General features: G+C 34.3%; 1 protein-coding gene across 1 annotated transcript; it reads left to right on the forward strand.

Moving 5' to 3' along the window:
- Window positions 1-3,817: 3,817 nt before the first annotated feature.
- Window positions 3,818-6,491, forward strand: LOC114361726 (uncharacterized). Its single transcript, XM_028316870.1, has 2 exons — window positions 3,818-4,527; window positions 6,480-6,491. The coding sequence occupies exons 1-2, from the start codon at window positions 4,093-4,095 to the stop codon at window positions 6,489-6,491; spliced, it is 447 nt and encodes a 148-aa protein (XP_028172671.1). The 5' UTR covers window positions 3,818-4,092.
- Window positions 6,492-13,581: the final 7,090 nt, after the last annotated feature.

A 13,581-nucleotide genomic window follows, 5' to 3' on the forward strand; every position in this document is an offset into this window, starting at 1 on the left:
GACATAGCGCCTCTAGTCCCAAACTAAGCAAAGCTTGTAATTTAAACAAACATGGCAATGTACCATTCTGCTTGCTTTGGCCGCTAAGCCCTTGGCCAACTCAGTAAACGACCAATCACGGACGATTGTCACTCAACCACAAAGTATCGAGTAAATTAAAAGATATTTTTTAATTAAAAATATTAACCAATAATATTTTTAGTTAGATCAAATATATTTTTAAAGTTAAGTTATACATAGATCAAAATGTATTTATTAGGTGATCAATATTAAAAGGCAAACTTGATATAAAAATCATCAAATTAACAAAATAAAGATCAATAACTAAAAAAGAGGATCAAATATTATTTTTGTTTACCAAATATTAAAAGAGTATGTTAAACATAAATATTATGTTACCTTAAATGAAGATCATTCATAATTTATCCGTAGATCAACTAATATAGACACAATAATTAATATAAAGATAAAATATAATAAAACACATCATTTATTTTTAATAGTGCACATACAAAAAAGATCAATTAGTTTTTAGAGGATCAAATAATATTGTCCCTTTTAATTTTAACTAAAATGCTTATTTTACTTCGAAATATTTTGTTTTTATTTGAAATCTAACTTGTCTTTATCAAAATTACAAATCTAGAGCCATTTTCAGTTTTGTTGTTAACGAAGCGTTGAATGGCGCGCCCGGAGAGGCTTAGTTCAAACGATCATTGCAAACGTTGTGATAGGGATAGAGACATGCGATTTTTGGTTTTACAAAGGTAATACGATAGAGAATAATACAAAGTAATAAAAACTACCGGTTATGGGGGCATTTTTTGGAGAAATTTATCAAATAACCAAAAAAACACGAATTTTTAAGCAGATTTTTTTCAAAAAGTGTCATTTTTTATTATTTGTTGGCCTTTTTTGTGTATTTTATGTATTTTTTTAGTATCGCCTGTTATTTTGTATTATTACTGTTTTTATTTTATCAGGATATACCGCTTAGTTTAAAAGCTATTACGTTTTCTTTACAATAAGTAATTGGAAGAAAAAAAATTCTATAAAAAATTTTAAAAAAATCTCAAAAAATTTTTGACCTCTTTTTTGTCGATAAAAATAGGTCTAGTTTCATCTATTTTCATATGTACACTTTAACGTGACTCACACTGTATATGAGCTAAAGCAGTACGGAAACTTAGCCCTTTCGGCGAGTTAAATACCTACACTTCAACTGAGTGTTAGGGTTGGCACTCTTAATCTTTATAAAATTAATAAGGTTCTTACTTACTTATTTATTAAAACGTTTATTTAGGTTTTTTAATTATCAAATACCTAATGGAATAAATTAATTGACTAAGTAGTTAACAAAAAATAAAACGTTAATTAGGTTCTATAATGATCGAATACATAATCGAATAAATTGATTAAGTACTATTAGAGGCCGGTAGAAGATCTATTCTCATAAATAAAATACCGGATACTTACTTTCACATACCTATTGCCTCATTTTAAATACAGTTCATCACTTAGTACAAAAGCGTTCGGAGCAAAAAACTTTATCAAATAGAACACATAAATTGTTAAAAAGAGTAATTACGTAATTTAAAAAGAACTATTACAAAATCAGATGTAAGCATCTATTTAAAAAGTAATATTTAATCATTTTTACAATTCAGAATTATTACGAAGTTTAAAAAATGAAAGTTCTGGTTTTGAAGATGCCGAGTTCAAGCAGCCGTTCTATAATGATCGAATACATAATCGAATAAATTGATTAAGTACTATTAGAGGCCGGTAGAAGATCTATTCTCATAAATAAAATACCGGATACTTACTTTCACATACCTATTGCCTCATTTTAAATACAGTTCATCACTTAGTACAAAAGCGTTCGGAGCAAAAAACTTTATCAAATAGAACACATAAATTGTTAAAAAGAGTAATTACGTAATTTAAAAAGAACTATTACAAAATCAGATGTAAGCATCTATTTAAAAAGTAATATTTAATCATTTTTACAATTCAGAATTATTACGAAGTTTAAAAAATGAAAGTTCTGGTTTTGAAGATGCCGAGTTCAAGCAGCCGTCCTACTACGCAATACACTCGTGGCATGTTTTTAAAAATACAGCGGACAGTGCATGCAATAAAATTATTATTAAAAACACAACGCGCGCGACACTCGCGACGGATGGACTGCGAGGTTCGCTTAGAGCTCGTGTAAAGCGTGCGTCTGTGTGCGTGAGTCTGATTTCGAGCGTTTGTATGAAGCTTCCGTACTGTTTGATTTATCTACTGTGACTATACCATTCGGTCGTCGAAATTTCGATAAGTCGCAGTCATTGGCGTACTTGGGGGGGGGCGACAATGTGCATCTTTTAACATTGAAGTTTGTTTTATTTTTTAAGTTTAAATAAATATATCCTACTAATAATTTATAATGTTTTTTTGTTACACTTTCACGCAAAAACTGCTTAACGGATTTTGATGAAACTTTACAGTATTATTGTTTCTAACCCAGATTAACATATGACGATCTGTGTCAAACAAAATTTCACGCGGGCAAAAGCTAGTTTATAAATAATTATTTTGCCGAAATGCCTATTCGAAAATGTATTCTTTGATATATCAATAGCAAATACACTTACTAAAGACATTGCTCTTTATGATTTACTAGGAAGGAACGTAACCGGTAGAAATCCACATTTATTAGATGGCTGGTTTAAAAATGGACCATCTTCCTATAAAGTGTATTTTATTTAATTACATTTCACTCAAATCTAAGACATACTTATCATTGTACTAGCTTTTGCCCGCGGCTTCACTCGCGTGAAATTAAGTTTGTCACAGATCGCCATAAATTATAGGCTATAATATAACATATTATATTATTCTGGGTTATAAAGAATAATACTGTAAAGTTTCATCATAATCCGTTCAGCAGTTTTTGCGTGAAAGAATAACAAACATCCATCCAGACATCCAAACTTTCGCATTTATAATATCCTAGTAGGATAAATGACACTAGTACCCTGAGCACGAATGTCTAGTAATCGTAATTAGTATTCCACGAGCGTAGCAGCGCTGTTTAGTTTTTCATAAAAATAAAAGATTACCGCACTATGTCGAGCGAGAACGATATTATTCGTGTTCCAGGTACAGGCTGCAGCAGTGGCGGATTTACCAGCAGGCTGAGTAGGCCTAGGGCGGCAAATTTTAAAGGGCGGCAGCGTAACATATACAAATTTTCGAAATTCCGAGAAGTTAAAATATTTATTTAACGAAAATCAAAATTTTATTGTGTATAGATAGAACAGTCAAATAAGATTGAAGTATTTTTTGTTTTCTTATTTATAAAATAAGATTGAAAATTTGCGAAACGTAGTTTGTGATGTGATATTTTGGGAATGGCGTTTTGACCAAACATATGGTCTTATTCAATGCAGGATTAAGTGCCCTTCAACCGTCATGAAGACCACTTTTTGATAGGGTAAGTCCTTTACGCGGTATAACCGGAAAACCGAAAAAATGCCTCTTTCGGGGGCCCCCACCACTTAAGCACAACTCCGTCGAAGTCGAAAACTTAGGAGAGTCTTAATGGGCAACCAATGAAGCCATTAAAACAATAAAATCTTTTGTAGGAATTATTTCCGATTTAAAAGCTAATTCTACTGGACTACCAGTAGGTAACTACTAACATTCTGTGACTATAGTTTCATAGTAGTAAAAAAATGATACTGTTTGATTAGACGGAAAGTCAGGTTCCCGTGCGGTCAGCTGGATTGTAGGCGATGCCGCGATGTAAAGTTCCTGTGTGCCGAACACTGTACAGCCACAGTCCTCAGTACGACGCTAAATATTGCTGGACGCGGACGCCGCATCCGCTAGCTTCTCCCGCCGCGCCTAAATTCTTATCTCTTATCAGTATAACTAACATGATACACCGCATTACCTCACGAGCACTGATAGTGTGTGATACGCGATAAACGATTTATTCCTTCGAACATTACTCATTATCAAATCCTCAATCTCTATTGTCCATTCGGATATGTGAGAACGATTTCCAAAAGTTTTGTAAAGTGCGCCAGAGGAACTAAAACAATGAAGGTGCTATTGTTGGTTGTATTTTGCGTCGCGTCAGTGAAATGTCAGTGCAGCACAAAAGAAAGTTTGAATATAACGAGCGGGGAACTATTCTCCAACGGTTCAGTGTTACACGACGGCATCGAATACGTGAAGTCATCCTGGTATGAGGTCGTGGAAGATGGAGTGTCTTCCCTGATGGGTTGCCCGTGCATTGGCCGCGTTTGTTTGTGGAAGTGCTGTCCAAACGGGCAGTCTCTGAATTTTCTGAGGAAATGCCAGGACTCTGATACGTTGGGTGTGGAAAGCTTCTTCAGCCCACCTGTGTTCAAGGGGGTGGACCGAGTTAACGTGTTGGCACACGAAAAATTCTTCTACATATCCAATTTACTCTGCGACGAAAAGTACATGGTCGATCCTTCATTACCTTACGAGGAATTTTACATTCAAGAGGTAAGTCTATTACCTAAGTAAACACTGTAGCAACTTTTGTAGCTATAATAGGTGCGACTTCTAATGCATTTAAGCAGCTCTCAAACGAGATTTAAAAGTAAAAAAATGACCGTAAATTGAATGTCTTGAACCCGCGACCTTTCGCTACACATAATTTAGCATTTTAACAAATTAGCAATATCGAATACTTATTCTGTTATAGTCGTGATAATAATCTAGAACCGAATAATGAGTTTACAATGTTAACTAATTTAATTTTTGGGATGTGTAATTCCATGTTGAAATAAAAATTCCTAAAAAAAATAATAATGATTCATAGTTCTTTGTTTGAGATAAATATTAGTTAGATAAGACAAGTTTTATGATTGATGATGTTATTATTGTTTTTTCTAACCCTGGGTCTAACATCAAAAGTTTGTCAAACACCATACAAAAACACCGGTTATAGGTAAGTAGTTATAGTTACGATTAAAGTTAATGCGATGCAATTCAGCCTAGTAGGTATATTGTTAGTATGGTTTGTTTGTATCAATAATTTCTTCGAATATTCGAAATCGACTTCAAGTAACATTAATTAATGAGTAAGTAATACTTACTCATCTTTAATACATATAAAATCTCGATGCTATAAGTGCTAAATATAAGGTAAAAAGAAATAACTGCAGCATTAATAAATAAATATCTTCCCGGTGTCTTACATTATCCTACGTAAATGCATATACCTACAAGTTTCCTTAAATGCAAAAAGATCATTTAAATAGCATGATCATTGTGTGTGATTCATTCATCACACGTAACTAGTCATATTCATCCATATTCATCTATAAATTAATTACGCATTTAAAAAAAATATTTCCAGTATTTTGCGTCAATGAAACTTACAAGTATTGAGGAAGGATGTACATTGTATGAAAATGATGATTATAAATGTTAGATTAATTTTAATATGGTAACATGGTATAACAAGTTCGGCAAATAAATGTTCTTTCAGACGCTTCCAAGTTGAAAATACCTTACTAGAATTTCCAACCTGAAAAATACTTCCCAACATATTTTAAAAATTGTTTTTGTTTTAGTACTTACGTAGAGTTTTATGCAAAGTAAATTAATTTACTCCGCAATAATGCATACAGCTAAGTAGGTACTATTTAAGCACTACTTATTTACAGGTCTCTGTCTTTCAAATTAAGGTTGAGGAAAAAGTTATAAAATCGTCCCAATTTTTCGGAAAAACACTATTCAGGATATTGATCTAGTTACATAAGTAGAGTAAGTAACATGGAGAAGGAGAAATAGAAAATTCACGAAAAATTGTAATGAAGAGAGTAGGTAACTATTAGTAAAATAACTAATTACAATTAATAGATGTTAAAAAAGTAAGTACGTGGCCATCGGTGAAAGCTATCAGAGCTGTTTCTTCAATACCTGTAAGCTGAAAAACTGTAACGCTGTAAGTCCACTCCTCAAAATAAATCGCGCTTCAGTGTTTGTTTTATTGAATATTACTTAGGTACTTATTCTTTCTTGTAAACAATAAAAATTTACAATAATTTTCGTTGTCTATCAAAAATAACGTAAGTTCAGTGCAGTGATCACATTACGTTTTAGGCCGTCTATAATGGCTAAATTACTTTGTTTGTCAGAGCAACTAAGGCTGGGTTGTACCATCTTTTTCTTTTAACTAACTATAATAAATAATATAACAAACATCAAAAATCTGCCAAACTCCATACAAATGCTTCATGCTTTCAGAATCTCTCTCGTTGCATACTTTTGTAACAAGATATTAAATAAAAATTACCAACGTGAGGTGGTTTCATCTCGGACTTTATTTGCCATGACTCAAACTTCTAACATTCGGTTGGGGCACAAATACTATTTCATTACTCATTTTGGAAACCAATGACCGACGAAATAACTACGTATTGTTATCTTGTACAATTACGTTACAGAGTACCAACTGAGTACCTACTTACGTGTAGAATGACGTGTAGCTACAGTTGAAATGTAGAGTCCATGTATTGGTATTACTTATTTTGTCAATTAGTGCCTTATTTATATCGCTTTTTCTTAACTTTGTTGCACTCGCAATCAATAAGTTTTATTGAAACTCCTATTTTTGGTCTAGCCTTTACCTTACTTACCTACCTACTTACCTACATTAGATTTAAATAAACTTTATTTACTTAGATAGCCGGCAGAGGTATTTTGTCCGCAATTTATGTTAGTCTTCAAAATATTATTTCCATAATATTTAGGTATGTAATTCTCTTTTAATATAAGAATTAACGTAAGTGCGCCTATTAACGACCCCCCAAAATTTGTATCCTATTACCGCCCTATTTTTCTTTCTTTCATAAAAGACATAAAAACTGGTTCCAGAAAACACGTTACTTAAAAAATATCTAGATATGTTTATTGACTATCAAAACGATTAAAGTTTGTGTTCGTAAATAACCAGTAAACGGAGTTATTTCACATTAAATGGGACGCGCCCGCAACGGACGCACTTTTCATACTGACGCGCTCCCAGCTACTTAAGGTGCACCTTGTTATTAATTAGCGATTTTAACACATTTAAAATGAGTATACCAACATGTTTTTGCATAACAATATTAATTCGTACTTTAGTTTCCTTAATAAACCCTCAATATAGCCCTCTCGCTGTATTTATGTGGCTTAAATACAATTTTAAATAAGGGCGGTAATAGAAACACTTTTCATAATTTGGTTTCTAATACCGACCCATGGCGTTGTTAGAATTTTGATTAAGTTTCTTATTTTAGTATTTATATCTTTAATTACGCATTTAACCTCCACTTTGTTGTCTTGATCGATTCATAAGAATATTTCACATAATTAAATCAATTAACGCCATACATTAATTGTCATAGGTTTGGCATAAAACTGCAATGAACATTAAAGAATATCTCTAATAATGTATGACAATAGATTTTATAAAAACCTGTTAAATTCTAATTAGTACTTATTTGATATAAAATAAAACCTAATAGAAATGATACTTCACTGATCACGTCTTCGTTAAAGTAGATATTTTAGCTGGTTACTGTTTTTTTTTACGGTCGGTAATAGAATAAAGTAATATTCATACTTAATTCTATTACCGCCTCATAATTATAACGCCACCTGCGAAGACTTATAAGCCTGTATTTTGTATATAACTAACATTTATGACATGACACCTAACCAATCATGCGTTATCACAACTACTATGTAACTTTTTAAGATCTTTTGGATTAATAAAAAAAAATTAAAATAATTATATAGACATTGTCCAATTGTCCATAGTTTAAATTAAAATACACAATTACACACAATTAAAATCAAAAACATCAGTCAAAAACGAAAGTCAAATTAAAAATAAAATATTAAATGCAAATTATTTTTTATTAAAAACTCAAATATACATAGTTTAAATAATGACCCCCACTACTCACTAGAAGACCGGGTATCGCGTAATCAAGTATAATTGAGGAATTTATTATTCTACTATTTCTGCTTGATTATTTATTTATTTTCGAGAAGCGTGCCTTTTCTCTTTTAACAATAAAAAAAATAACTTGAAAAAAAAAAACAAATTTAACTAAAACTAAAAGCAAAACAAATTTAACTTAAAAAAATCAAGTGGTTCCCGAGCCTGTGAGCGGGAATCGAACCCGTGCCTCTTGGAATATACCCAATTGAAGAGCAATATTCTTAGCGGTCGGTAATAGAAACAGAAAAAACGTTAATAGAAACACACCTCGTCTATAGGTCGGTAATAGAAACAACTGCTTATTCAGATTAAATTGCTATTTATTAATTATTGTGTGATTGAATACTCATTGTTACTACTTGAATTCAAAGATTACTTCATCATTGTTATAAATAAATTAAAGTGTCTTTTCTATCACCACGTCTTATATCTAATTTTCTAAAGTTTATCCGAAGTCAGCTTAAACTGGCGGTAATAGGCGCATTTACGTTATGTTGCATTAAATAAAATGTCATATTGTATATTATAAGTAGCTTGATGTGTCCTAACTAGAACATTATTAACCACTCAATCGGGACAAAAATAATTTTAGACAAATATAAGTGTGAGCCCGTTCGGCTAACCTATTTTTTGAATGTCCGTTTGCCGTTCATAGAATTATAATATTTGTCTTCGTGATGTTTGTCGCGGAAACTGGCTAAAGCCGCTCTCGATATGATATTTATTTTGCCTCGACCAAGCGGCTATCAAAGAAGATCAAACGATTTTAAAAATTGAAACAAAGTTATAGCTTGTGCCTAGTCCAGTGTTGATAGTTTACGTGGTTTCCATGGAAGTAAAAAGGACGTCTAAAAATTCGTATTTTTAGCCTACAATATAGGTACTTCATCCATTAAAAGATTTATTAAAGTAGTAAAATTCAAAGAAATTTGAAAATTACCAATTTTCTGGAGACCCTTAAATTCCCTCAAATCACCGAGTAGAAAACCCAAAATACACTCTACACTCTGGTACAAGATTGCAAGTAACTTTAAATAAAAGAAATCCAAACTTATAAATTCCCGTAATCAGTCGCTCGCAACCACAGGTTTAGCTTTAGGTTAAGATTAATGTGAAAGGCATTAAATCGCTCAGAGTTTAAGCAATCTTGATAAAGTGAGATACATTTGGCACAAAGGAAGGCGGTAGGCAGGCACAGTGAACGATGCCACAAGCTAACTCTAAGGAGTCTATGTACATATTCTATTGATTTGTTACCTGAATTTCTTTGAACCTATATTTGTATGTGATACAATATCGATTGATGTAATATGGCCTGTTGCCCTAATAGAGACACTAACTTTCGTGATAGATTCGATATTGAAATCGCTTTACAGAGCGAGTTTTGTAGGTACAAAATAACACTGGAATGAAGCGATCGAGAAATCAAATCTGTCTCAATTCAAAACTCATTGATTTAACATATTTTTTAGGTTCCTTATGTTTCACCTGATGATTTTTATGGAGTTTGACAAGACTTTAGTCAATTGTTTAGCTTTTAGTTCGTTATTCTCGCCAAAACTCGAGAACGTTCCGATTTAACTAAAGGTTTAGCGGTTTAAAACAGTTCTTTAACATAAAAGAAAAAAATACGGCGGTACGATGTTCGCCGGGTCAGCCAGCCGGGTAAACATAGGCAGGCCTATCTGTATAGTTTTGATATGATAATAATATACGAGCGAGCCCTTTTAGGGAAATTTAGGTATAGAATGTTGTTACACGTGTCAATATTCCTTCTTTACACAAACCTACGCATTACTTTCTACTCCGAAACCACGCTTTCCAGTTCACTTCAATTTCATGTGTAAATCGGAAAAGCTCCGATAGAATTTCCATGCTTCTATGCAATAAAAAAACGAAACAAAAACATTAACTTTTTTCGTCAAAGCATGCGCTGCAGCGTGAAACGCTCTATTTTGAATTTCCTATTATGGTTTTCAATAAAGGCACGATGTTTGCTATAAAAACCAAAATATTTAGTTTTGTCAAAAATAAATACGAAGTCATTCGTGTTATTGGTTATTTTCTATGGAAAATATTTACACATGCATCGCCAGAAACCTACATTTATGTAACTTGGATTTGTATTCAAAATAAAACTTTGGTTTAAACGCGTGTTTTAGCTGTAAACCCGTTTGCCGGCGGAATGCTAACAAATGTTGGGTCTAAATAATGAGTACGGATTTCATTTTGTTTATTATTGCAAGTGGGTTGTTGTTTTTGCCGGCGTCGGTTGGCCATGAAGATCCCCATGTGTCGGGAAACTTAATCGTATGATGTAAGAAACTGGATGGTCCTGATACCATGGTTCCCATTGCTTGGCGACTAGAGTACTTGTTAGTAGATTGTTGTTGAAGTCTTTTGAATGGGCAATGCAATTTCGGCCTGCTATAGCTTAGTATATTCATGGATAATGTAGCATTCAAATGGCGAAAAAATTTTTGAAATTGTTTCAAGTAGTTTGAGTTTAAAAGTAAATTTATAAACATAACTATAAAAATACAATAAAGCAGAATCCCCTTTACTTTACTGCACTGCACACTTATTAGTACGATACTACACTTGGCAAACATTACTTCTAATTATTAGATGTCAACGGAGCTCTCGAGGTTGTCCAATAATATGTTTACTTTGGGTAAACATTGTGGTAATATGTTGATTTATAGATCCTACACGTAATTATAGTAAATAGTATTTTCCCTGCAAACTATAAATTAATTATTGATGTTTAACAAAGCACCTATTCAAATTCATACAGTAAGAGGGACGCGACGACCTCATAAAGGTAGCAGGAAGGCGTTGGATGCAGACCGTTACCGACCGGGCAATATGGAAATCATTGAGGGAGTCCTACCTATGTTCAGCAGTGGACGTCCTGTGGCTGAAATGACACGACGTAATGCAAGAATAGGTACAGCTGAGTTGGAAATTATTTATATGACGAACACGATCTTAAGAAACTTTTATAATAATTTTATAGAGTCGATAGGGTGGTAGGTACTTATTGTCTTTCAGCGATGAAATGCCGTCTACTCCTGTACAAAGGCCTACCCCAAGGATTTCCAAACCGACTGGTCTATGTAACTGTGTATTAATCTGAACACCTTTTTATTTTAACTCCCAAATTCTTAGCAGTTCTTAATGAAACGTTTATCTAAAAGCTATGTTTAGCATTACGTTACGTCTACAACTTGTTTTTATTTCTGGTAAATCAGTTTCAAACAAATGCGAGTAACTCTCGCCATTGAGCGTTTTTACTTTTTAGTCTTACAAACACGTTAAATCAATTATCAAGCAAACCTCATTTATGTGATTGATACACATCACTGGGTAGCATAAACTAAAAATCAGAAATAATTAGACTGGCTCAAATAAGTACCGAGTTTATTTAAGAGTTCAAAGATTGTTTGTGTCTTATTGAATTTGGGGTAATGGAGTGGTAAGACTTTAATTAAAATCCCATCTGTTTTAAAGTGACTTCTTCAGTGACTTTACCGATTTAGGTCAGCCAGAATTAGTCTTAATTATGGTTTTAATCAAGCACCCGACTGAAAGTTTTACAGAAATCGAACTGAATATAATCTGTTACACAAACTAGTATTACTACTTATGTACTACTAACTACTAAGAGTAGGCGCACACCGTTGATTTTTCGTCGGCCGATAGTTTAGTCGGGCAGTTGATCAGTATCTCACAGTATGGGCATGTATGGGAGTGCGCACACTACGCCGATTCGATTTGGCCGATTCTTCATACAATTTAAAATCGGGCACAACTATCGGCCAACTAAAAATCAGCGGTGTGCGCCTTTTTTTTTTTTTTTTTTTTTTTTTTNCCCAACCAAGGCGTTATTACGCCTTCAACCTCCTGCGAGCGGCACGCAGGACACGTGCTGCGCCGTCGCGGCCTCTTTAGACGCCACCAGACACCCCCGTATCTGATGGCCGAGGCCTATTAGGAAGGGGCAGATGGAGGTCATAGAGCCTCCTTCTTTGCCCATGACGTCGGCGGCGGGCAATGGGTGCGTCGGGTGATGCTTCCCGCTCCCTCTCCGCCGCTTCCTTCTGTGAAATGACTGCTTCACAGAAGGTGAGAACTCCACGCCACGCCTCCTCTCCGTTGGTCATAAGGTGGACTAAGACCGGTAGAGAGAGGTCATTTCCTATACATATATTGAGGGCCGCACGCTCATCCGCCCAAGCTGGGCATTCTTGGAGCGTGTGCTCAGCTGTATCCACAGTGTCAAGGTTGCAGTGATGGCAGCCTGGTACCTCTTCTCGGCCTATTCTGTGAAGGAAGGCCCCGAAACACCCGTGGCCTGTCAGTAGCTGGGTCATCCGGTAGGTTAGACGACCATGCCGACGTCGCAGCCACTCCGCTAGGACAGGCAGAAGTGCCTGCACAGTGCGACGCCCGACTTGACTAACGGCCAAGCGTCCTCTCCAGCATTCTAGGGCCATCTCCTCCAGCTCTTCTTTTTTAGCCTCAACCTCACGGGGTGCAGGCCTTTGCCCTTCAGATTTTTGGTCTCCCCGCCACTGGTATACCGCGGCGAGGACCTTGGCGTTCAGGTCCCAAGGCATGCTCCCAGCCAATGAGAGGGCCTACTCTAACTGTGCTATTACAATAAAGAAGAAAAAATGGTTTGTACCAGCACTTACTCTCAGCAATTTTGTCCATTTATGTTTGTACTGTATTGAGCGATGGTCGCCCAAAAGATAAGAAGTGGGTAAAAGCCAAGCTAAGGCCCAATTATTACAATTTTAATTTTTCTTTTGAAGTTCATAAACAAGTAGTAGGTACAAAAATAAAAATACGCACTAAAATCATTTCTGATCGAATAAAATATATTCCCAATGCACCACAGACACAGATTACTAAATTGGTTTTGTTATTATCTTAGTAGGTACTTACTTAATTTTATCAAACTTTGTTTGCACTTCCAATTAGTTAGTCAAGATTAAATGGGTTTGAACAAGCTAACATATTTGTAGATATTATTATCTTGTTAACATTTTAACATCAGGTCAAAGAAGGTTCTTATAAAGTTATTATTCCTAGTCTACTTATTTTTGTACAGTTTTCGCAATGTATTCAAAGAATAGTGTCCACACATTCGTCTAACGAGACATTGTCGCCTGATTACCCGACTACGTCTAGTATACGATACAAACGAGATTACAGTAATTATGTTGAGTTACTCAACTTGAGTAGAGGGCCCGGAAATTTGCTCCTACATTATTATTATTATCAGGTAGAGCCACAAAATATTTCTATTTTAGTATAGAGCTTTTTACTTTTCGTATCTAGGTACTTAATTGCTACCAATGTGGTTAGGATCAGTTGGACTACCGTCTTACTAATACCATCCGGTTAGTACAGAAATAATTCCGAGTGAATAAGTAGGTACATACATAAAAGAAGAATAATACTTTCAAATAACGATGAATAAACTTTTACAGTAGCCGCGGTAAGTTATTCCATATTTCCACATAACCCTGGCATGCAATAAAAATCCA

This window comes from Ostrinia furnacalis, unplaced genomic scaffold (assembly GCF_004193835.3).
Source record: "Ostrinia furnacalis isolate ACB-3 unplaced genomic scaffold, ASM419383v2 OfSCF5944, whole genome shotgun sequence".
In the NCBI taxonomy this organism is placed as follows: Eukaryota; Metazoa; Arthropoda; class Insecta; order Lepidoptera; family Crambidae; genus Ostrinia; species Ostrinia furnacalis.

Bases quoted from the DNA above. Each gene is read 5' to 3' on its own strand.
- LOC114361726 (XM_028316870.1), top strand. From the start codon at position 4,093: ATGAAGGTGCTATTGTTGGTTGTATTTTGCGTCGCGTCAGTGAAATGT.